Below are 24,698 nucleotides of genomic sequence, written 5' to 3'. Positions count from 1 at the left end.
AAGCCCGCGACGGAGGCCGAACAGAGCGTGTCGTGCACTATGTCTCATTTTGTAAACGGAGACGTGCGAGTCCAGTCGTCTAGCTCGAGCGGGGATGCGATCGAGCCGCATGCGGGATCTGCGGGAATGTCAGTAGCTAATCAGGGTGTGAGCAATTCCGCAGTTAAAACGGACAAAATACAACTAGGGGCTCCTGAGAAGAAAGATGGACAAGATGCTCATCTAAGACCAAGTAAGAATAGATTAAAGACTTGTTTTCTTTGTGTGTGTGTGAGTAGATGTTTGTTGTTGGACTTGTTGAAGTGTTCAACCACACTCATACATAGAGTGGTACCATCAATAGGACATGATTTGTACGTCTACCTGGCAAAGTATCATGTGGTGTAATTAGTTTTTAGAGTAAAGTTTTAAAAGGCACATCGCTGGTACACTATGTTTGAAATTCCTAGTGAAAGGTACAACCTCAGCAAGAAGGAAAAGTACAGTTTGGTGCTTTTAATTATTGGGGTGGAGGTGCACTTAGAATTGATCTTTTATCTAGGAAAGTGCACATGTACCTTTTTAGGGTGCTTTCTAGGGCTAGATATTGCAAACAATTTGGCAGTTTTATTCCTATATATATGGTTTAGATGGAAAATTCGATCCAATATCGATTCGTTATCAATATTTCATTTAAAATGTTAGTTTTGCAGGCACAGATTCCATGTTTTAATATAAATGCTGGTAACCGAAACCCTCCTGCTTGGCTACATTACTGAAATACACATTTACGTTACCAATAAGACCTGCACAATTATGTTTCATTACTTTTTACTTTTACTTTGAGTAACATTGTAAAAGGAAATCATAAATATGTGCATACAGTGCACACAAGGTAAGCACAAATGGCACGTAATTGTAAAAAAACAAACAAAAAAACAAAACATTTGTAAAAGTGCAACAGTGAAATTCATTAACAATTTGAAACGTGTTTAAGAAATAAAACCATTTTCAAAATTCAAAACGTGAAAGAATCTGGAGATTATCTGTAGTGCTCCTCGTCCTGAAGGAGCACTATAGATAATATTCACATCCTCTCAAGTAAATCACACGCATTAAGAATCGATTTAGGGATTTCCCAAATCCATATCATTTTGTTAAATTGCTGATCGAATAAAAACGGAGAATTGCTATTTTTTACCCAGCCCTAGTGCTTTTACACCTGGTTGTCAGTCCACCCAGTCTGAATATGAGCAAAATTGGTACTTTTGCTTCATTTGCTATTTGGTTTGTTTTTTCATCCACACTGCACATAGTTAATTGAGCAATAAAAAGTTGTCAGGGCTTGTACGTTCATCAGTCTGAATTATCCTCAATGAAAAAAATTATAAGCAAACTTTATGCATATAAAATCTCAAAGATTACTTGAGCACAGAGAGCATGGAACCGGTGCTAAAGAATTAGGTAGTCTGTATAAACAACTTTTTCTTTTGCGTGCCACATCCAGCTTTAATTTTCTCTTTTTGTTTGTCGGACCAAATATTTAGAACGTGGCATTTCTGTTGCGCTACAGTGGTAGTTCAGTGGTTAAGAAGTTAAGTGGTTAAGAAGCCTTGAGTAAGGCCCTTAACCCTCAACTGCTTTTTAAATTTTTGATTTTTTTTACTTTATTAAAATATTAGAGTCCATATAAGTACATTTTTTAAAGGCAAATCAATTGTATACTGTAGTAAATTGTGTGCTGTAGTTCACATTTTGGCCTTGACCATGATTTAATTTTTTGTTGATGGAGCTGGGTGGACAGTGCACACTCAGCTCAAAACATCCAAGCCCAACTATATCACCCAAAACCATGTGGCAAAATGTGTTCTGGTCGAAGGAGACCAATTCCAAAAGGTATAATAATTTAAAACGATATGTTTGGTGCAAAAAAACCCCAAAAAACTAAAAGAACACCATACCCATGGTGCAGCATGGTGGTAACAGCATTATGCTTTAGGGCTGCTTTTTTTTTCCAGACTGATCTGGGATTTTTATCAAGGTGGAGGAAATCATCAATATCTACAAGTAAGTTGGTTTTAGTGCAAAACTTTCAGGTGTCTGCTAGTAAGCTGAAGATTAAAAGGAATTTCACCTTTCAGCACAACAGGGACTCAAAGCATACATCCAAATTAACAAAGGAATGGCTAAAGATAAAAGTTTTTGAATGGCCTAGCCAGAGCCCAGACCTGAATCCAACTGAAAACCTGTGGGGGTGACCTGAAATGGGATCTGCACAGGAGATGCCCTTACAATATGATGGCTCTTGGAATGTTTTTTCAAGATAGAGTGGGAAAATATTGCCAAGTCAAGATTTAACTTGCTGATAAACTCTTAGCCTAAAAGAGGCGTAATAAAATCAAAATGTATGTCAACAAAGTATTAGTTTAGGGTGGCGCACACATTTGCAACTAGGATATTGTAAGCCCCCCCCCCCCCCCCCCCAATTTTACCTAAAAAAAAAATTTTATAAAAAAAAAAAGGGTTCGTTTTTCACTCGATTGTTATGTTGTAATTTCACATTGAAGGTGGAAAAAGTTCTGACATGACTTATCTTAGTTTCATTTTTTTACATCACATAAACCTGCCATTTTAACAGCGGCATGGAAACTTTTTATAACCATTGTACATCCACTATTAAGAGAGTACTACATCATAATGGTGTGCAAGGAAGAAGCCCCTGCTCTAAGACTTTCATTAAAAGTCAGATTTAAGTTTGCAGGTGATTACCAGCCTTTTGGAGGAGTGTTGTATCTAAATAATCCTCATTTATACCGAAGCCAAACCTCAGGACATCAACCAGAAATTTAAAATTTGGTTGCAATTGGAGCTTCCAGCCAGACAACGAACTTAACTCTACTTCCAAAGCTGTAAGTATTGGAATGGCCATCACAAACCCTGCCCTGAATCCTACAGAAATTTGTGGACTGAACAGAATCAGTGTTTAGGCTACTGGTGAAGTGGAGAGTGAGCTGTGAGTGGCTACTAATTATTCAAGCACAGATCAGTTATAAACAGTCTGAGGCAAATCTTAGTACATTCCCTCCTATCATTGGAAATGCTATTTTATAATGACCTCATGAAAATAAAGTAGATACCTTAAGTCACTTAACACGGAATATGTATGGTAACATGAAATGTGTGGAATTGGGGAAAAATTTTGTTTGAATATCTTTAGCCAAGGAGTATGTAAACCTTTGTCCTCAACTGTACATGGGTGCTTGTCAGTATACCTGGACACAGGATCACATAGGTGTGGGCACCAATTGGAATTTGCTGCCTTCATGGCAAAGGTGTAGTAAAGTATTGTAGATTTTATGACAGTGGTGCAAATTACATTTATTTTCTAAATCTGATTTTTGCACTGAGTATTTGCCTCTAAATGCATGACATTTACATTCATATTTACAGAGTAGTGTGGAGCAGGTGAAAATGAGTTGGTTAGAGCACTACCAACAGGGATCATTTGCTGTGGCTTGTATTTTATGTATGCACAGCATTCAGTCAGAGTTCTGAATGTATTTGTTGCAGATGACTGTGACAAAAGTAATATTTTGTAAACCATGAAAAGAGAAGGCCCACTTTGTTGTTTCAGGTCAGGTTAACCTGCGTTCCATGGAACGTTAACATGCCCATTGCTATGTCACATACTCGTTTACTGGCAAACGTCACACTCCAACATACCTATGTGCCACTATAATAGACTACTGGACTGTCTTTACCCCATAAGGCAGGGGTTCCCAAACGTTTCCAGGGCAAGGCCCCCCAAGATGTCTTTAAAACACATTTAAAAATACAGACTTCTGAATAATATCCCCCTTTTTTATTATTAATAATTACATCTTGCATCATTACATTACATTAGGAATTGATTGTGTGTGTGTGTGTGTGTGGTTGTCTGAGAGTGAGAAAGAGAAAACTAGTGGGAAATACTAGTGGGAGGGATGGGCTTGGTGGCTCCGACCAAATTATTGAGGCCCTCTGGGCGCCCCCTGGCGGCCCCCCCCTTTGAAAACCACTGCCACAAGGTACTCTAACACTGCTCTAAACCACTGTTAAACTTGTATTACAACTGTTTTGTTTCATATACAGGGTTGCCTTGAGTTTGGTGGTGGATATAGGTTGTAAAGGACGACTGAGTGTACATCAAATCTTTATCTATTCCCCGATGACTTTCTGTCTCTTATTTCAGATTTTAATAGGAAAGCTGGGCTGAGGAAACACTTTGGTTCAATCTCAAGACTTGGTTCAGGGACACAAGTCAAACGATCTGTTAAAAACGCATGCTGTGCCTTGTGTGGTGATGTAAAATATACCCCTCCTGCTCGTAAAAAACTAGCTCATGCCTATACAGCCAGATCAAGGCACCCGAGCTGGCCAGGAAGGCTGGAACAGCCCATTGTTCATCCTGTGGCTATGATGACAGCCAGGCTGATTATCTGGTTCAGGAGGCACCTCAAGGTGAAACTCTGCGATGTAGCCCATGTGTTTGATGTGACCTCACGTGACTTCTCGTGCATTTTGCCAGCGGTGCTGCTGCAAAAGAGGAAGCATAAAAGAGTGAAATGCTTCACCAAAGAATTCAGGTCACTGATGCGCCTTGATCCGCAAGGAAATGGGAAATGTGGGAAGTGGATTGGCAGCCAATCCTGGGAGGTCTGTACTCCAACCAATAGCTGTGCTTCTCTCTCATCAGGTAATCAAGTTTTGGGATTTTCTGTTGGCGAGCACATTTTGGACGTAGCAGAAGATATTGAGGGGTGGTCTGAGTCTTCAGATAAACAGGTTTTGAGGATGCCAGACTGTGAGAAAATGAAACTGTCCTCTATTGAGGGGACTGCATGTGTACCCTTAAAAGATGGGGAGGTTCAGCATTGCGTTGAGACTGCTGGTTATATGACAGAAGATTCAAGAGCATCTTCTGAAATTCAGGAGTTCAAAGCTGCCCCAGTACACCGTGTGCCCCCTTTGTTACTACGACGTGTTCATGCCTGCAATGGTTTTGCTTCTTCCCAGCGTGTTCAACATGTGGATTTAGCTGACAACTTTACAGTTAGTGAGGCAGACACAAATGACAATTGTCTGGTGGAGAATGGCTTGAATAATAGTTCAGAGGTGGATGTTAATTCTCCTGATTGTTTCTCCTGCCAGAGAACCACTGCTTATATGGTGTGGCCCCGTTTGTCCTGTGCCCGCACTTACAGGTCTTGGCCCTTTTCCAGACATGGGCCTCCTTGTGAAATGAAGTCATCGATCCGTACTGGCCCTCGATGGATTGCGACCACAGAGGCTTCAGAAGGCAAAAACAATGTGATCAATAACATACACATAGGTTTCAGTACAAGTTCTGAATGCACAGTTGGGAAGAACATGAAAGAAAGCCTTATAGGTTTTGAACCACACAATGGGAGCGTTCAAAATAGCCAAGGGCAAGTACAGTCTACAGCACAGAGGGAGAGGGTGCAGGCCCCTCCAACTCTTGAGGAAACTTCAAAAGACCAATCAAAATGCCAGAAAAATCCCGGGAAAGCTTCAGTTAGTAGTGAGGGGGAACACTTCAAGCATTCCTGCAATGTATTTCAGCAGGACCCACCTAGTCTTGGTTCTGTATATGAAATTGATTCTCAGACTTCTCCAGAAGTCTTGAATAGTGAGATGCTAAATGTGATTTCTGCTGGGTCGAGCAGTGCTGTGGACACCAAGTCTGTTGATCTTGGCGATTACTCCATGAATGGGACACAGAGTTCCATGTCGAGTAAGTGTTCTGAGGATAATGAGAATGGTACAGAGGCTACAACCTTCCATCTTCCAGATCCCCTTCCAGACCTCCAACGAAGTGCTTCTCAAACTTTGTCATGTATTGTACATTCGAGAGAAGAACCACTGACCCACACTGTGCTGGTACGTTCCAATATGGAACCAAAGCACCCTTCCTCACTGATGGTACATCACAAAGAGGAGGAGAAATCTGATACTGATATTGAGAATAGAAGGCAATGCAGCCTGAATATTTTGCACACCAAAACTGCTGACCAAAACACTTCTTCCCCAAGCTGCACTGGAGGCAGTAGCTGGGACACACCCTTTAAAACCATGATAAACGGAGGTTCCTTTTCCTCTAGTGTGGAAGATATCAGTAGCCTGTCTCCTGCCGAAAGACCTGAGGAGGGTGATGCAGAATGTTTATTGCTACAGGACAAGATGTGTAAGATTGGCAAGGCAAACAGAAGTCCTCTCCATGCCCCAAAGGGATCAGTGGTTACTAGTACCGACCTGGATGTTGTCCGAGCTTATGAAGACGATGCCATTGTGCTTGATGTCATTCAAGATGACCCAGATCTCTTTGGGGACATTATGGGTACAGCAGGAAATTTAGCCTCAAACTCTAATCCAGTTCAGAGAGGAAAGAACATGTGCATGCCGACTGACCAGACAACCTTGGCCAGAAAACCCAACAGGATAGTCTGGGGCTTAAAGTCAGAAAGGTATGTAGGTCTGTGTAAGCAGGCACATTTCTTGGATTTCATGAACTTAGTATTTTAAGGTTCAGTCTGGTTGAGCATCAGGTTTTGTCATCCAGCTATCAACACTTTAATGCAGACATAGAGTTGCAAACAAAATTATTCAAACCCCCCCCCCCCCCCCCCCCCCTTGCAAATCGGGTTTATTGTCAAAATGTACAGACTTTCAGCTGTTTGCAAGGAACAACTCGAACAAGAGCAATTGAAATAGTTCAATACAACAAATGCTTCAAGTGGTTTCCCCAAATTCAACTGAAAGTGCAACTTCTAATGACTTCTTCAGTCTCAGAATTATTGAACACTCTGAACAGAATCCCACACAACAGCACAAATATGCAAAATGGGTGTTGTCTCTAGCACACCTGGTGCAACTAATGAAGGGCTTCATCTAATGTTTTATTAGGGGGAAAAAAGATGACTGCTCTTTTGGCATATTTTCATGTTCCACTGTGTGTTTTTTTTATTTTTTTATTTTTTTTAACAACAACAAAAAAAACACCTATTGAAAATGTGTAATGGTTAGAAGGTCTGAAATGATCATTTAAATATTTATTTATTTCCATCTTGCCTTGCCATTCCTTTGTGCCTCACAGTTTTGTGTACCTCTGCTTTAAGGTTGCTTGAAATTTATATAATCAACATTTTCAGGTAATAATAATGTGGATTTTTAATAATGGCCAAATACAAATAGAACATTATTCTCCAATCTATCTGTTATTATTCTCCAATCTATTTGCTTCTATTCGGCTTTTTCTTACAAAACAATAAACGGTATAACTCCGAGAAATACGTTTTAGTAAAATTTTTAATACACATACTTATTGGTAATACTTTTCAAACTTTATTTTAAAATATATATATATATTTTCTATGAAAATATGGAATGTATTTAACTCCTGGAAAACTGAAGTCGTTCCTAAGCAAGACCAGTGAATATGATAGACCAATTCATATGGACACTTCTTGTCTGCTCTTCTGTGTGTGAATAGAACACTTGGCCACATCTACATTAGAACCTTAAATATAACTATAATACCTCTGTGCTATTGAAGCGTATTAAATATATAATAATGGAACATTATCCCATGATGATTGTTTATCTGATGAACTCATTTTGGACAAAATCAGACAGAACCTTATGATTCTGAGTTTATGATTAGCTTTTATTTGAATGGCTCTTGAATATTTGAATAAATCTTAAATATTTTATATTTCTCATAATGTCCCAGGAAAAATGTCCAGACTGCTGGTGATGCCCATGTGGAGACTCCTGTTGGTTTTTGCAGAGGTCTGTGATCCTTAAGTGTTTCCAGTTAGTTTGAATATAACACTGGTGCACTACTCCAGTCTTGGTAGGGTGGAATCTAGCACATTGTGGCGATTTCCCTCCTGGACTGGAGTTTTACAGCATTACAATCTAAGATTTATGATTTACATGAGGCAAAAATTAAGATGTATTAAAGAGTTGTAGGCTGCAATAGAAAATACTGGTGCTGGATATTGAGAAACACAAATTGGGTTGTGTCTTTCCTCAATCACACAGGGGATGTGAATGAACTGGCTAAGGGCTCTAAAAGTCAGCTGGCTTTTGGTAGGAAGTGGGCCCCAGTTAACCCAATAGTCAAGCCAGAACAGGTCAGTTCAAGGTGGTACAGGTGCAGCAGCCACATTATTTATCCTGTGTTTTTTTTTTTCTTTTCTTTTTCTTTTCTCTCCATATAAAGAGCTGGTATTCTGAAGACTAGCAGATTACAAATGCTTGTAATGGTGTAAATCTTTTTTTTCCCCAGATAGTTCCAGATAGTAATAATAACCTGGATATGAAAGAAAGTACTGATATGAATGTCAGCACAGTGAATACTGGATCAACATGGCTGGTGGACGACGCACGCAACAATGGTGAGTCCTCAGAATGCTGTGAATAATCACATGCCATGGGTATCCATAGACACTCATTCCTATATACAACTTCTATCCAGATCCTTTCAAACCTTTGCTTGGCTAGAATCACATGCTGTTTCTATATACATTTAGATTATGTCATAAAATAATGCTATATAATGCAACCTTGGATGCCAATGTTGCAGACATTACCCATGACATGTAACCAAAAACCTTGGATGTATTTCAACACAAAATAATGGGTAGCAATTTTGAAAGTTATTTCATTATTATTATTATTATTATTATTATTATTATTATTTTTTTTTTTTATTTATCTTGGTAATACTTATAAACACCTTGTCCATCCCTTCACAGATGTGTAGATGTGTGATGTAGTGTTTTTCATCACATTAAATACAATGCCTTATGTCATTATTTGTGCAGTTCACACTACTGCTGGGAAAGATATCAACGTTGTGAGACCGTCTTCTGTGAGTAACCAGTCCACTAAAGAAAAAATACTGTGTGCTGATTTAAAATACATTTGTGCAGGAATCTCTGAATCTGGTACTCTCTCTCTTTTACCAGTATTGCTGGTACTACTTCAATGAACGTTACTCATGTGTGCGGAATAATGTGTGCTGGTTCCTTCATGTGCCCAAGGACAATGATGAAAAGGTGTGTGTTCGAATGAAAGGGTTAATAACAGTAAGATTGTATAACCAATTGATCCCTAAGATAATCTGCTTGTTTCTGGTGCAGTTTTGCATGGATATTATACAGAAGTTTTGTCGTGTTGGAAGTCCTCCTATTGTCAAGCGAGCAGGTAAGAGATGAGCACTATTAAAGCTGTGTGCACAATGGGACAGAATCTTGCTTTGACGTACTGCCTGAGTTCATAAAAGACATGATTTCAAACACATCAACACACACTGATGCTCTGCAAATGAATCATAGCATGGGAGTACTAGTCTACGTCTAGTTGTTTATTCGTGGTCTGTTGATTCAGGAAAAAGATAACTGTAATGTACATAGAGCAGAGCACTGAAGCATCACATTGTGATTTCACAGGGGGTTAAAGTTGAATAAATGCACATATTTTAAATCTTTAAAATGTATGTGAAGGTTCAGTTGTGATGTTTTGTGCCAGGTCTGCCAAGAATAATTGCCTATTTCCCCCCCAACATCTATTAGGAACACTGTGTTTTTTGTATGTCTGAAACTTATGCTCCAGTTTGATAAAGAGGTCATCAGTCTTTCTCACTATCCCTTTGTCTGTCTCCAGTGGAGATTTTTGTTGCTTATTATGGGACCAATTCTCCTGGTGCGTGTTTCAGTCAGAACATCGTCAACCAGTTGCTCTCATCTCTGCTCAGCCTGGCACTGCTCTGGGACCTGCTGTCAGTCATCAACACGCTCCTCACACACAAGAGAATGGTATGGAGTATGGGTGAGGGCACTCTGTAAATGAGAATGTAAATGACATACTTGCTGGTAATGGCACTTATTCCCAAATTAACAGTTAAGAATGTTATTTAACTGTGAAACTGGGAATTAATTAGACAAGTTTAAAGGAATTCTCTGTTTTTGTATACAACCATCACTGGCTAATATTTTTGAATGAGCAATATCATGTGCAGTGTCTCTTTCTTGCCTAACAGTCTTGACAATATGAACAATATAAAAATGTTTGAAAGTAGCTCCTGATCGTGTATGTGTGTGTGTGTGTGTGTGTGTGTGTGTGTGTTCAGCCTCCTGTTCAGTTTGTGATGGCTCTTTATGAACATGTTCGTGAAAGAGGAATCCTAAATTTTGTACCGGAGCTCCTACATCTCACCTCAAAGGTGAATTACACACATGCATTTCATCAACATTCATTCATCACATTTCATCAGTGTGGTGTTAAGCAAAGGCGACTGTAGTGTAATTCAGCTCAGTTGCATCCAATTGCATTTTGTGTGCATTTTTAAAATCCGTACACTAGCACAGGGTATTGTAAAGGTATCGTACCGGACGAAGTAGACACATAGCTATTAACATAATGGTAAATATATTTGTATAACTTGATAAATTGATTGATAAATTGTATATAGAATGGAAAAAAAATCCATGTTGAATGGAAAAAAGATCTAGATTTTAGAATTCCGACTTGATAAAAAAAAAAAATTAATAGTAAGGTTCTGTGCAGCTAGAAAAGCCTCCATGATTGTATACATAGCTGAATATGTTTACACAGTAGTCAAACAAACGTAACAGAATATCAACTGATGCCGCCATCATAATCAACTTGAGGCTAGAATCTGTCTGCAACTAATATACCAACAAAGCATTGCCATCGAGGGGTAAACAAATTAATATGACTACCAGGAGGCAAATTCCAACTGCCATGCGGGGGGGCTGGCAGGACATGGATATATGTTCTGTACTGCTGGTGCTCCTGTTTGGCTAAACCAGCCTTTGGAGAAGTGGTGAGACAGTATTGATGCTGTTCATGTGTGTATGTACAGATTACAGAGGTGGGATGTGTGTTCAGTGTTGAGCAGTGCGAGATGATGCAGCTTCATCTCGAGTCTTTGCACTTACCCAGACATCAAATGGACATTTTCTGTGCAGTAAAATGCAGGTGGGTCTTTTCTACACACTTGCCTATTTAATAATGTTGTAAATTGTAAAGGTACTTAAATTTCAAATGTAAGTTGTATTCATTTTGCTGAATTAAACCACAGCTGAAATAATGACAAACCATAACTCTTCCGTTGCTTTTCCCATTAAAGCAGTGTTAATTAGTCACAAAACCATAATTTTATAAATATCCTATTCAGTGTCATCAGGTTTTAAAAGCTGTATCAGCGGTTTTATACTATGATGTGCTAAAAACTAAACATACAGATGCATTTATACAGTATCTCACAAAAGTGAGTACACCCCTTTTGTAAATGTTTGATTATATCTTTTCATGTGACAACACTGAAGAAATGACACCTTGCTACAATGTAAAGTAGTGAGTATACAGCTTGTGTAACAGTGTAAATTTGCTGTCCCCTCAAAATAACTCAACACACAGCCATTAATGTCTAAACCACTGGCAACAAAAGTCAAAAATGTGAGGGGTGTACTCACTTTTGTGAGATACTGTATTACCATGCTTACACACCACCCTATTCAAACACCGTGTGTGTGTAGGGCTCTGGCCACTAACCCACACACTGCTGAGCTGTCGGAGTTGGCCCAGTCTGTAGTCCAAGTGGAGGTGAGACACAATATATACAATTTCCTTTTTTGTTGATAAACTGTACAACAAAAGTATTTTATTTACCCTGTAATGAGATCATGCAAACTGTTAAACGTGCTGCATAAACTAAATTCTGCTATTAAGGTTCAACATTTTTGTGTGTGTGTGTAGCTGTGTAAGCAACAAGAGGACTGGCCTGCTCTGGCACGCATGTTCTGCACTGTGTGTTGTGGTCGTCACAGTGCAGGAGAACTGTCAAGGTTCTGCTGCTGTGTCACCATGGCACTGCTGAAAGAGCCTAAAGACAAACTGACTCTGCCTTATGAAATATTTGCTGAGTCAGGTACACGCAACTGCTTATCACATGTCAATCACATTATCACATGGCAGTTCAGCAGAACTTAACTTGATGAAGTTGGAATGTGTGGAATTGTATTCAATCAATTTTGATGAGAGACTCTATCTTCTGATCTGTTGTCTTATATTCATCTTTTGATCTCAAACCCCAATCTCTTCAGTGTAAAGTGCAAAAAAAAGGAAAAGAAAAGTTATTGGCCTTCCTGTTCCAATATTTTCTGAAGGGACTGTATAATATTAAATGCTGAAATTGATTTTACCATCTTATGATTTTTGTTGCTTATTTAAAGGGTCAATTTTCACTACTAATGCATTGTGTAGCATTTCTGCTAATGTACACTCTGTCTACGGCTGAATTAATGTTAAAATTAATTAGAATCTGTGGTCTAGCTTTTCCATGCAGTTGAAAAAATGATGTTATGCTTCTGTTATTTAAGCTTCTGGTTTTTAATTGTTTGTTTAAGTAAAGGAAAAGAATTCCCAGCACACATTCGACTGTTTAAAAAAAAAAATGGTTTAAATATCAAATACAATTATCGCATTATAATGTGCTCGGTTGCTTGATTTCTTTACTACTCAAATAAATGTTCGCTACATGGACTTAGTTTTACTGTACACAGCTTTACATTTTCATATGCAACACCAACTACACATTTATATCAGACGTTTGTGTGTCTAGTTTGTCAGGAAGTGCCATCAGACGAGATGGTTAAAAGCTTTTTGGGACGAATTGGAGTCTCACTGATGTTCAGCTATCACAGAACCCAAGACTGGACCAAGGTGTGTTTGTGCATGCAGATTAGTTCTCAAGCTAACATCTGCTTTATATAGTATGTACTATTTTGGCAAAAATTTAAAGGTTCTCATGAGAATAGGTGAATAGGTGTGTTAGAGCTTATGAAATATTAAACTGTACTGTACCACACTGGAACAGTAATATAGCTCAACATTTAAAAAACAAACAAACAAACAAAGTAACTTGATTTTGGTTTGTCTGTGTCTGTGTAGGGTTTGAAGCTGTTGTGCGTGATGTCTAGATTGCAGGTGGAATTCACAATGCTCAAAGGGCTCTTTAGCAGTGAAAATGGAACATCTCGCTGTCAGCTTGTCACCATTGCAACAGAGTTCTTCATTAACAGCGGCAGCATAGAGGGAGCGCTGAATATGCTCAAAGGTAACTGCATACATTCAAATTGATGGTTCAGATGAGCCCTAAGCTGATTCTTTTACCTTTTCCATCGAGTAACTGATCTCTGGATCAATCCTTAGATCCCTTGACTGATCGATCACTGGACCACTAACTAGCTCCAAGTGTATATATGTGAATATATTAGTAATATTTTCCCACTGTTTGATTTACGATTGTAGAAATAATGTATTTATCATCATTGACCCAAATGTCCCACAGTCTTCTGGTAATGTGTGTAGACCATCTGCTACTTACTGCTGCCATCTAGTGTAAACAAAAAAAAAAAAGAGAAAGAAAATAATTGTGCGCATGATAAAAGAAGACCTCTCTAACCTCTCAGGTGCTTGTCAATTGTTTTCTCGAGAAAATCTGAAGATTGGGCTACAGCTCTTTTCTTGCATGCGGTTCTCCAGCCAGTGCAGCTGATCCAACGTGCTGTGTTAAATGGCCATAGTGTACGGTCCCCTCCGAAACTGTTGGAAGGACAATTCATTTGTTTTTTCTGTTCACTGAAAACGGTATTCTGGAATGCATCTCTTTTAGTTACTGTAGTAGTAACCATAAAAATCTATAGAGCATAAGTCTTTTTGTAGCACCTCCCATGATTTTAGCCAATTTTTTTTAACCAACCAAGGCTCACAATTCCAGACCATTTGTCAACTTTACATTATTTCTATAACCATAAATCGGTGGGGGAAAAGGAATGAATATAAAGAAATAATCATGTGGCACATGGTTTAAGCAGAAAGGTTTGAAAACGAGATAAATGCTCTGTTTTGTGTTTGTGTATGATTTCTAGCTAATGAATGGTTCGTGAGCTCAAGCACATGGCCGTGTGAGCAGGCAGATGTACAGAACCGCAGGAGAGTACTGACTCTGCTCGCTGAGAAGACATCATACCGAGACACACTGGAGGTCCTTATTAACTTGCCTGGGCTCAGACAGCCAGTAGGTGAGTCATGAGACACCCACTTCATTCCTTGTTAGATTTCACACAAAAAAAGTGCTGTTTTTTTTTTTTGCTACTGTTGGATAATTTACTTTTCATGTTTAATATTGCTTTCATTAATTTGTTAATTTTATATAAGCGCATTTATATGGTAATGAAAATAGTTACGTTTGTCTATACAAGCATTCCATCTTGGTGCTGATTACAAGACTAGACTTTGGAATATGGCTGCGCAGAATCCATTCGGCCACAAGAGCATTAGTGAAGTCTGGTACCGATGTTAGGTTAGAAGGCTGGGCTCACCGTTGCTGTTCCAGTTCATCCCAGAAGTGATCAGTGAGCTGATGGTCATGAGCTGGATGGTCAGGTGTTCACGTACTTTTGTCAAATTGTTTATGTCCGAATAGAGGTGGACCGATGGTGGATTTTACAGATACAGAAAACTAACTTGGGCAGTACCTGCTGTTATCTGCGGAGATCCAGTGGTGGCCAAGTGGTTAAAGGCTGTGAGTTACTGATTAGATGGTCGGGAATTCAAGCCCCAGCACTGCCAAGCTATCACTGTTGGGCCCTTGGGCAAGGCCCTTAACCCTCAATTACTCAGTTGTATAAATGAGAAAATGTAAGCCACTCTGGTTAAGGGCATCTGCCAAAATGCCATAAATGTATGTGCCGATAACCGATTAGATTTTAAAATCGATACTGAATGAAAACATAATACTCAAAGTAAAATATTGCTGAACTATATTACAATAATAAACAGTACTGACTGTACCATGAAAATGTACTGTACTTTTTAAAATGAATTAACTATATAAATATTAATATATTAACTGTTAATAAATATTAAAATAAATAAGATATACATCCTAACCAAACCAAAAAGTAACACTCCGAATAACAAATAAAAAAAAATGAAAAACCACTTTTACAATATTTGTCAATGGTTTTATTTCACCTCTAGAGGTCGCTCTCGTACTGTATAATGGCAGCGAACCCTCCCTAACATCTGCGGTGTGGATTTTTGCAGATAACCGATAGTTCCAGTATTTGACCTCTATGTCTGGAACCTACAAAAATTTCATCTAAAAATACACAGAGTTTGTTTTTAAGTATTATCTGTATTATGTGATTTTGAAACCTGTGGTTTATATCTAAATTTGTTGTATGCCTGCCGTTTTAGATGGTGTTCAGATGAGAGAGTACAACACCATGTTTAACACACACCTTCGAAGGTGTGTGATGAACCAGGTGTTGCCGGTTGCTGCGGACACACTCGAATTCATGCTGACTCGGGGAATCCCACCGGAAACATCAGAACTTCAACACCTCATCCACAAACTAGGCAAACAGAACAGTTGGAGCCGTGCCAGGACTCTGTTCAAACGTGAGTCAGTCTGTGCTGATGTATTATTTTTTTTTCTTTTGATCTTGTGACAACTTGTATTTCTCACCTCGGCTTTATACACGAATACAACTTGATGCTGTTTTCATGCTGAAACAGTCTTCCTGCTGCCTGTTAGGTGCTCATTTTGCAGGTTATTACTCTGAGGTTGTGTGTGAGAAGGATTGCTTGTCCCTGCCCTGCTGTCTCTCAGAGATTGAGATGACTCTGGCATTTGAGATGTTCATTGCCTGCATCTGTACAAGCCTTCACAATTCCAGTAATGCTTCCCAACCACTGCTTATCACACTCAAACGGTAAGTGCTAAAACTATATGCTGTTCCTCACATCTTAACAAATCTCATGGTCCTGGTTGTCTGATGCCCCTTGCAATGGTTACTCTTGTTATTTTAGCTCCTGTTCGTTTCATTGTTTTGTGTTTAGTCTCAGGTTCCTACAAGAATTGTGGGATAAGAAAGCACGAAGAGAAAGAAGGTTTACAGTATCTTTATAATCATTCAGAAGAGATGATTGGCGTTTCTTCTCATTTGTTTTATGCAATTCAGATTGTAAATTGCATTCTGTTTTTAATCACTCCGCCGACGCCGGTCCCAAGACCGGGTGAAAAAGGAGGAGGGTTGGGCATCAGGCTAGCACCCTGATCCCGTAAAATCTATCTTGCTACGGAAACAACAAGCAACAAGCAAAAACCAGCGGTCTAAACAATACCGGCACGATGACCCTGTTTCTCCCTTGATGACGGTGCTGGAGCAAAGCCGAAAGGTCGTCCAGTGCCCGATGCAAAACGGGATACTCGACGCCAATACGATCACACGAATTGGAACCTGGAACGTGCGAACATTGTACCAGTGTGGGAGACTGGAGCAGCTTCTGCACGAATTCGACAATTACCGGCTTGACATTCTTGGTGTCAGCGAAATGAGGTGGACGGGTAATGGGAAAATGACAAGCGACGGGAAGATCGTCCTGTATTCGGGAGCCAAAGAACATCACGTGCACGGCGTCGGGATGGTCCTAAGCAAAACCGCGGCACAGGCACTCGTTGGATGGAAACCGATCAGTGATCGCATCCTTACCGACCGATTTCAGTGTCGCCATGCTAAAATTACTGTTATTCAAGTCTACGCGCCGACAAATGAGGCAGATGATGAAGAGAAGGACGCCTTCTACGACCAGCTGCAAGACACAATCATGCTTGTCCCCAACCATGACATAAAGATCCTCCTTGGCGACATGAATGCGCAACTCAGCAGCGACCGTCAGGGCTGGGAAAACGTGATCGGACCTCATGGATCGGCAGCAGTAATGAGTGATAATGGAGAGCGTCTCCTATCCCTGTGCAATCTTAACAACCTTTGCATCGGGAATACATATTTCATTCACAAACGGATTCACAAAAAGATGTGGCGGTCACCAGATGGCGCCACTCACAATGAAATCGACTATGTATGCATCCATCGACGGTGGTGCTCGGCTTTACGTGACGTACGGGTTTTTCGCGGCGCCGACGTCGGATCTGATCACCACTTGCTTGTGACCTCAATCCGACTAAAATTGAAAACAGTGGCCGGACACAACACCGTTCGGTCATTTGCCTCCAAGAAATTTGGAGCACTTCCACATTGAACTCGCTAACCGATTCCAGATTCTTGACAACTCGGCCAGCATCGAAGAACAATGGGCACAGATCAAGGATGCTGCCATCGAGACGGCAGAGAGAACGATTGGTCGACAGCGTGGAACGCAGCGAGAACGGTGGATTTAGGACCGGACATGGTCGTTGCTCGATGAAAGACGGGTCAAGAAACGTCAGCGCGATCAAGCAAAGACCAAAGAGGAGCGAAATGAAGCATCGCAGGCATACCGAGAACTTGACCGCAGGGTCAAGAGGAGTTGCCGAGCAGACAAGAAGGACTGGCTGGACCGGAAGGGCACTGAAGCACAAGTGGCTGCGGACCAGGGTGACAGCAGGACTCTGTTTCGTGTGGTCAGAAACCTCACTCGGGCCCGAAGCGGCTCCACTGGGCCGATAAGGGATACAACTGGCAGGATGCCAGTTAGCAAAGAAGAGCAGGACGCGCGTTGGGTGGAACATTTCAAAAACACCCTAAACCAGCCGGCTCCCGTAGCCACGCACGACTTTACAGTCTTTCCTCCTCCCTATGAGCTGGAAGTGGACATAAGCGACATCATGGATGCTGAGGTCGCTGCAGCGATTCGTCATCTGAAAAACAACAAAGCACCTGGTCTTGACCAAATCTCGGCAGAAATGCTGAAAGCGGGTGGTGATGAAGTTGTACGGGTGCTCACTACGCTGCTCAATGACTGCTGGCACATGGAACGTGTCCCAAATGACTGGAGACAGGGTGTCATCGTCAAATTACCTAAGAAAGGTAATCTCGCAAACTGTAACAATTGGAGAGGCATCACCCTTCTGGCTGTCTCAGGCAAGGTATTTTGTCTCGTCCTCCTCAAACGGGTACTGCGAGCAGTCGATCAGGCTCTACGGGATGAACAGGCCGGGTTTAGAAGCGGTCGGTCATGCACTGAACAAATCTTTGCTCTTCGAAACATCATTGAACAAAGCTCCGAATATCAGAAACCGCTCTTGGTCAACTTTATAGACTTTAAGAAGGCGTTTGACAACGTCCACCGGAAATCGCTTTGGAACATCGCACGGCTATATGGCATTCCACAGCAGTTTATCGCCATTTTCCAGAACTTATATCAGGATTCTAGCTGTTGCATCCGGACGGACACAGGTCATACTGCCTTTTTCACCATCGAGACCGGAGTCAGACAGGGCTGCATTCTTTCACCATTCTTTTTCCTCATGATGATGGACTTCGTCATGCGACGAGCACTAACACAACCAGCGTCTGGAATTCCGTGGACAGGCCAGGGACGCCTGACCGACCTGGAATTCGCCGACGATATTGTGCTATTGGCGCAGAATGGGAAAGTCTTACAGGAGATGACCACTAGCCTGGAGCACGAAGCAGCCAAAGTTGGGTTACGGATCAGCACTGACAAGACCAACGTCATGGCGGTCGGCCGGATGACGGCGGTGCGGATCACAGTGAGCAACCAGCTGATCGAAGAAGTCAAACAGTTCACCTACCTTGGCAGCATTGTGGCTGCGGATGGTGGGACTAACGCGGATGTCAATCGCAGAATCGGCAGAGCATTTGCAGTCTTCCAACAGCTACAGCCGATTTGGGCTTGGCGAACTATTCACATCCACAGCAAACTTCGCCTGTTTAATAGCATCATCATCCCAACCGCCATCTATGCATCTGAAACTTGGAAGAGCTCGAGGGCAGTCATCCACAAGCTGAATGTGTTTCAGCAACGATGCCTGAGAAGAATACTCGGTGTATCATACCGTGATCGTATTTCAAATGAAGAAGTTCTAAGAAGAACAAACTCCCGCAGCCTGGCAGAAATGGTCGTAGAGCGAAGAATGCGCTTTGCAGGACACATTCCATGGATGTCTGACCACCGCCACGCAAAGATCGCGCTGCGCTGGACACCGCCACGGGGGAAGAGAAGAGTAGGGCGGCCGCATAATACATGGCGACGAACATTCATGGAAGATCTACGAGCGCTCAATGTCAAGTGGGAAGATGTGGAAATCGACGCTGCCGACTGAGCCCGCTGGCGAATGCTTGTTGCCCGATGCGCCTCGCTGCGCGGACGGAACTAACTAACTTTTAATCACTAATATTAAGAGTAAAGAAAAAAGAAAAGAGACCGATAAAGGAAAGAAATTGACAATTCACTCTAAATGGAAAAAATACTAGAAGTAACCTGAATGTATGGTTGAATTGTTCAGTGCTTGTGTTTTGTTCAGGTTTATTCTATTAATAAATGGTCAGTATGAAGGTTTATCCATTTCTGGAGTTCCAGTGTAGTAAAATTGCTCTTGGTCAAAGCTAGGGTGAATAGAATAGCTGTGTTATGCTGCGTTGTTCAGGTTGAATTTTCAGGTTCTGAGAGATTGCTGAGGATTCACACAGTGGGAGAGAGTGGAAATTTGCATCACAGCAGTTGTGATAGCTTTTGGGGTTTTTATAATTTTTTTTTCTGAAGTGATTAACTGGTGTGCATATCCAAAGGGCATGGATATAGTTATTAGTATATTTAGTCTTACAATCCTTTATACTCAAATTGTTGACATTTGTCCTACCTCAAGTGGCACTCTAGTTGGATTTTTGTTTAGTTACTGTTGCCGTCATACAGCACTGTATTAGACTTCCATTCTACTCTGTGTTGCTTGATTGTGTAAGGTGCATTCATTTTGCTGGCACTTTAGCAAACTGCCTAAAGAAGCAAAAAAGAGATGTATAGATTTGAATGTTAAAAGCCATGGACCTCTTAATAATGAAATATAAAAGCGATGGAATTCATAGCATTGAAATATATTACTTAGAAAAAAACACTACATCTGTATTTATTTGTTTTGAATTTCCTGAAAGTAGTGTTATCGGTGTTCAGCGATTCACATTTTTAAAATGAACGTTTTCTAAAAATATGTGCATCTGTATTTAAATTCTGATTAACTAATCCAGTTTTAATGTTTAACCATCCCAATTAAGTTAGCAATATTTGCTTTGGGGAAAACATACACTGTATGACCCACGGTTTGTCATCACCTGATAATCATACCCAAATTTTAGCTTCCCTCAACTTTTGCCACAAAGTTGGAAGCATGCAATTGTATAGGATGTCTTTGTGTGCTGTTCCATTATAGTTCCCCTTCACTGGAACCAAGGGGCCTAGCCCAAACATGGTTCCAGCAAGATAGTGCCCCTGTACACAAAGTGTGGTCCATAAAGATATTGTTTATCAAGGTTGGAGTAGAACTCAACAACACTGAACAACTTTGAGATGAACTGGAAGGCTAACTGCATCCCAGGCCTTCACGCCTGACACCAGTGCCTGATCTCACTAATGCTCTTGTGGCTGAATGAACACAGCATTCTGAATAGTTTCTTATGACTCTGCCACTAGGTGGTAGAGGAGTTATGTTTTCAGGTTGTCCTTCTCTCAGTCTGAGATTCTCGATAGCTTGATATCTCAATAACGACTATTTGAATGGTTGTAGGGTATATAAGCAATAATCACTGAAACCAACAGATGAACTGATTTATATTTTGGAATTGATCCTAACAGGCATATACTGATGTCCATTATTTGTTAGAGGAACTACCATAAGAATTTCAGTGTGTAATTGTACATGTGTCAACCATGCCGATGACGAAGAAAACACTTTGACTAATAGAATTCAACTAATGCAAAATGCATATATTCAACTCTATCTCTCTATGACCTCTAAAGCACCTTGGCAATGTTCTGCAATTCAAAGGTATGGCACAGAATGATGATGATGATGATGATGATGATGATGATGATGATAAATAACTTTTATTTTATAGAGTGCCTTTAAATGCAGATTCTCAAAGTGCTGAACACAAAATAAGCAGTACACAGAAAAAATAAAAATTATTAAAAAATAAATAATAATAAAAGTAAACATCAGCAATCAAATGCCAGTTTTAAAACGTATGTCTTGAGTTGAGCTTTTAAAAATGCCAAAGGTCTGAGCTTCCATAAGTTCAAGAGGAAGAGAGTTCCAAAGGGAAAGAGCATAGACAGAGAAAGCCCTGTCTCCCACAGATTTTTAACGGGTTTATGGAACAGTTAGCAAATTACACTGTGAGGAGTGCAGTCTGCAATTCGGGGTATAAGGGGTTAACAAATAATGAGGGGCCAAGCCATGTAATGCTTTGTATGTCGGCATCATAATTTGAAAATTCGACACGGAACCTGACTGGGAGCCAGGAGTCAGTGCAAGGACTCCAAAACACGAGTAATATGATTGCATTTCCTGGTCCCAGTTAGGATCCTGGCGGCAGAGTTTTGTACATATTGAACTTTATTGATTGTGGATTTAGAAACTCCGGCTAAAAGGGTGTTACAGTAATCTAGTCGAGTGACAACAAATGAGTTAATCAGTTTTTCAGCTACAGAGAAGTTTAGCATAGAGCACAATCTTGCTTTATTATCTCAGTTGAAAAAAGGATGCTTTAACAGTGCTCTGAACAAAAAAATCAAATGTAAGGCTGGTATCAAAAATTTACTCCAAGGTTCCTAATTTTTACTTTGAGTCTCTAGAACAGAGCCATCAACAAACAGAGAAGCACTGATTTACTGGCAGTTTTCTGATGCAGTGTCTGTGTTTGTGTGTTTTAGGCGCACTGGGAATGAGGTGGCGATGGAGAGTTTGTATCTGGCAGCCGGAAGCCGCCTGCTTTCAGCAGCACTGATACCAAACCCCAAACTGAGCATTCGTTATACAGCTGTCAATCAGGAGCAGGAGCAGCTTTTTAAACTGGACCGAGGTTCTGCAGCGAAGTGGCTTTCACACAACCGCTGGGCTCAGGGGATGTGGCCAAGCTCTCAAACACACTCACACAAGCCAAAACTGCCTTTCAATAATTGTGATCCTGATGGTGTGAACATGTCAAGTCAACTCTGAAAGACCTTCCGCGGGAAACTGATTGTCATGACATACAGCTACTTCAAACTATTGTTCTTACAGACTGATCTGCAGTGAATTATTTAAAATGAAGTTCTTGAATATAGAAAAATAATTGGCTTGGTTAAAATGGACTGATTTGTGTGCTCAGGAATAAAGAGAGTTTTGGATGTGTTTTTTCACTGTGAGAGGATTTGGTTGACTTTTTTTCTTTTTTTTTTCTTGGCGTTTTAAATTTATTTTGCTATTGAATGTCTTCTTTCGTAATGTTAGTAATACAAAACCACTTAGCAAATGAGCCTCAACACTACAGTTTATGCTGTACAAGAAACTCAGCTTTTGGCACTTACTTTGCATATGCTTGGAATTAGATTGAGCTTTTGATGTTTTTTGTTGTTGTGTGCAGCAGTTTGTTTTATAGTTAACTATTCAAACAGAAAAATGCCCATTTTAGAAATGATGGATGAAAGGTTTGAGACATGTGTGAAGTCTGTCTTTTGTGCATTTTCAAAGATTGCAGTTTCAGTTTGTTCTGTTTTCAAATAGTTATAAATATTTGAAAATAAATAAGTGAAATAATTCATTCTTATGCATGTCAAAGACAATAAAAAGAAAGTTATTGACGTAAACAGTTTAGATTGGAGACATTTCAGCCAGTACTCGTGTTTTTACAAATGACATTGTAGGGAACATTCTACAGGTTGACCCTTGTAGCACACTGTAAAGTCATCCATCAGGTTCTTAAGCTTGAGGCACCTCATCTTGGGTAGAAAAATAGAGTTCTGTCACATGGTCACCACGCAACTATCTTGCAATCAGTGTATGTGCGATGAGCCTATTTCCATGGCATACAGTTCACTCAGCCCTTTGCTGACATGATTTATGGCCAAAACAAACAATAAAAAAATACTTTTATTTATATATATATATATATATATATATATATATATATATATATATATATATATATAGAGAGAGAGAGAGAGAGAGAGAGAGAGATAGATAGATAGATAGATAGATAGATTATATAGACTATATAGTTGAATGCTTCAAGATGTGACCGTGTCACAACACAGTGGAGAATGACTTGGATGGATGCACAAAAGGATGAGCGGATAGACAGACAACCAAAACAAAGATTTTTCAACACACCAGAGATAGATGGTTGTTATCTTGCACAAATAAGGTAATGGTTACAAAATATATGAACAGTTAAAAATACCATAAAGCACAATTAGGGTCATATCAAAAAGACCCATGAGCTCATTGTCTCCCACACAATGTGGATGATGGTGAAGAAGGGTAAAATAGCCCAAGGATCACAGTATTAGAATTGGGCAGGTGATCCTTGTGGTATATCAAGTTTCTAAAATCAACGGTTAAATGGCATGTAAAATAATCAAATAAATATCAATGCAACTGAATAGAGGCAAAAAGAAACAACATGATATAAAAAGCAGAAGTTGCGCGGTTTAGAGAACAGATGTATCCTGTTCCTGTGAGAGTCATTATTCAGCAACCAGGATGGGTCCTTTAAAAATGTAAAAAAAAAAAAAAATTGTGAAAAGTAGAACTATTAATTACTTATAATAACCTCAAGCATAGTTGCATATTACACAAAAAATTAAGTTAATTATTTCAATTTGATTCATACATACATTTATATATATATATATATATATATATATATATATATATATATATATATATATATATATATATATATATAAACACACACACAGTGGGTGAAATGAGTATTGAACACGTCAACATTTCTTTCAGTAAATATATTTACAATGAGGCTATTCATATTAACTTTTCACCAGACATCAGTATTAACTCAAGAATTCCACAAATATAAAGAATTCACAACATTAAAATCTGTAAATAAAATTATGTGTAATAAAGTGGAATGACAGGAAAAAAGTATAGAACATGTTAAGAAAAAGCAATTCTCCAAGGCAGGGAACCAGCTGAAAGTAGTTATGCCTCCTATCTGAGCAAATTAATATCAGCTGTGTTAGTAAATTAATGGTTAATACATATTTCCCCCCACTGTATATTTTATATGATCAGATTCAAACGAGTTTTTGTTTTTTATTAAATAAAATGAAAAGTCACTCTAGGAAAACATGTAATTTGTATTGATTTTAATAGTTGCATTAGTTTTAAAAGGTCTAAAATTTTGATATTCTGCTCAATCTGCAAAACACTATATTTAGCATTCTCTGCATGAACACCTTATAGGTGATTTAGATAGTTTTCAGCTATTTTATATGATAAGACTATAATGTAGCATAAACTGAGCATAACTATGCATGCAGTGCATAAATAATCATTTAAAGATAAAAAAGATAAAGATCATTTCCGTTTAAGTACTTTGAAATGCAAATTGCCTGGCGTAAAGTCCCTATTCACAGTTTCTAATCTTTTCTAACCCCAGCTGTGACTATCAGAGCCTGAAGCAGCACACAGACACACACCCCGAAACACACACATGTAAAAGATGTGCGCGCTCTCAAGCGTTAAAGTTTTCTGCTTTGTTAATCAAATTAGCTCCAGCTGTTCAAGTTCAAGCCACAATGAATTTATGATCAAATAT

General features: G+C 39.6%; 1 protein-coding gene across 2 annotated transcripts; it reads left to right on the top strand.

Annotated features, from left to right (window-relative positions):
• On the top strand, positions 1 to 22,752 carry topaz1 (testis and ovary specific TOPAZ 1). 2 transcript variants are annotated; one of them, XM_017484136.3, is made up of 19 exons: positions 1 to 232; positions 4,211 to 6,503; positions 7,769 to 7,827; positions 8,083 to 8,174; positions 8,330 to 8,438; positions 8,868 to 8,914; positions 9,012 to 9,101; positions 9,186 to 9,249; positions 9,709 to 9,860; positions 10,175 to 10,267; positions 10,931 to 11,046; positions 11,607 to 11,673; positions 11,827 to 11,998; positions 12,692 to 12,792; positions 13,021 to 13,186; positions 14,001 to 14,153; positions 15,334 to 15,537; positions 15,674 to 15,851; positions 21,811 to 22,752. In XM_017484136.3, the coding sequence occupies exons 1-19, from the start codon at positions 40 to 42 to the stop codon at positions 22,094 to 22,096; spliced, it is 4,635 nt and encodes a 1,544-aa protein (XP_017339625.2). In that variant the 5' UTR covers positions 1 to 39; the 3' UTR covers positions 22,097 to 22,752. The 2 variants fall into 2 exon arrangements, with proteins under 2 accessions (XP_017339625.2, XP_017339635.2); XM_017484146.3 differs by having other exon boundaries at positions 4,715 to 6,503; positions 21,811 to 22,750.
• The last annotated feature ends 1,946 nt before the right edge of the window (positions 22,753 to 24,698 follow it).

This window comes from Ictalurus punctatus, chromosome 2, assembly GCF_001660625.3.
Source record: "Ictalurus punctatus breed USDA103 chromosome 2, Coco_2.0, whole genome shotgun sequence".
NCBI classification, from domain to species: domain Eukaryota; kingdom Metazoa; phylum Chordata; class Actinopteri; order Siluriformes; family Ictaluridae; genus Ictalurus; species Ictalurus punctatus.
The sequence above is the reverse complement of the archived record's forward strand: the minus strand, read 5'-3'. Positions and strand labels throughout refer to the sequence as shown.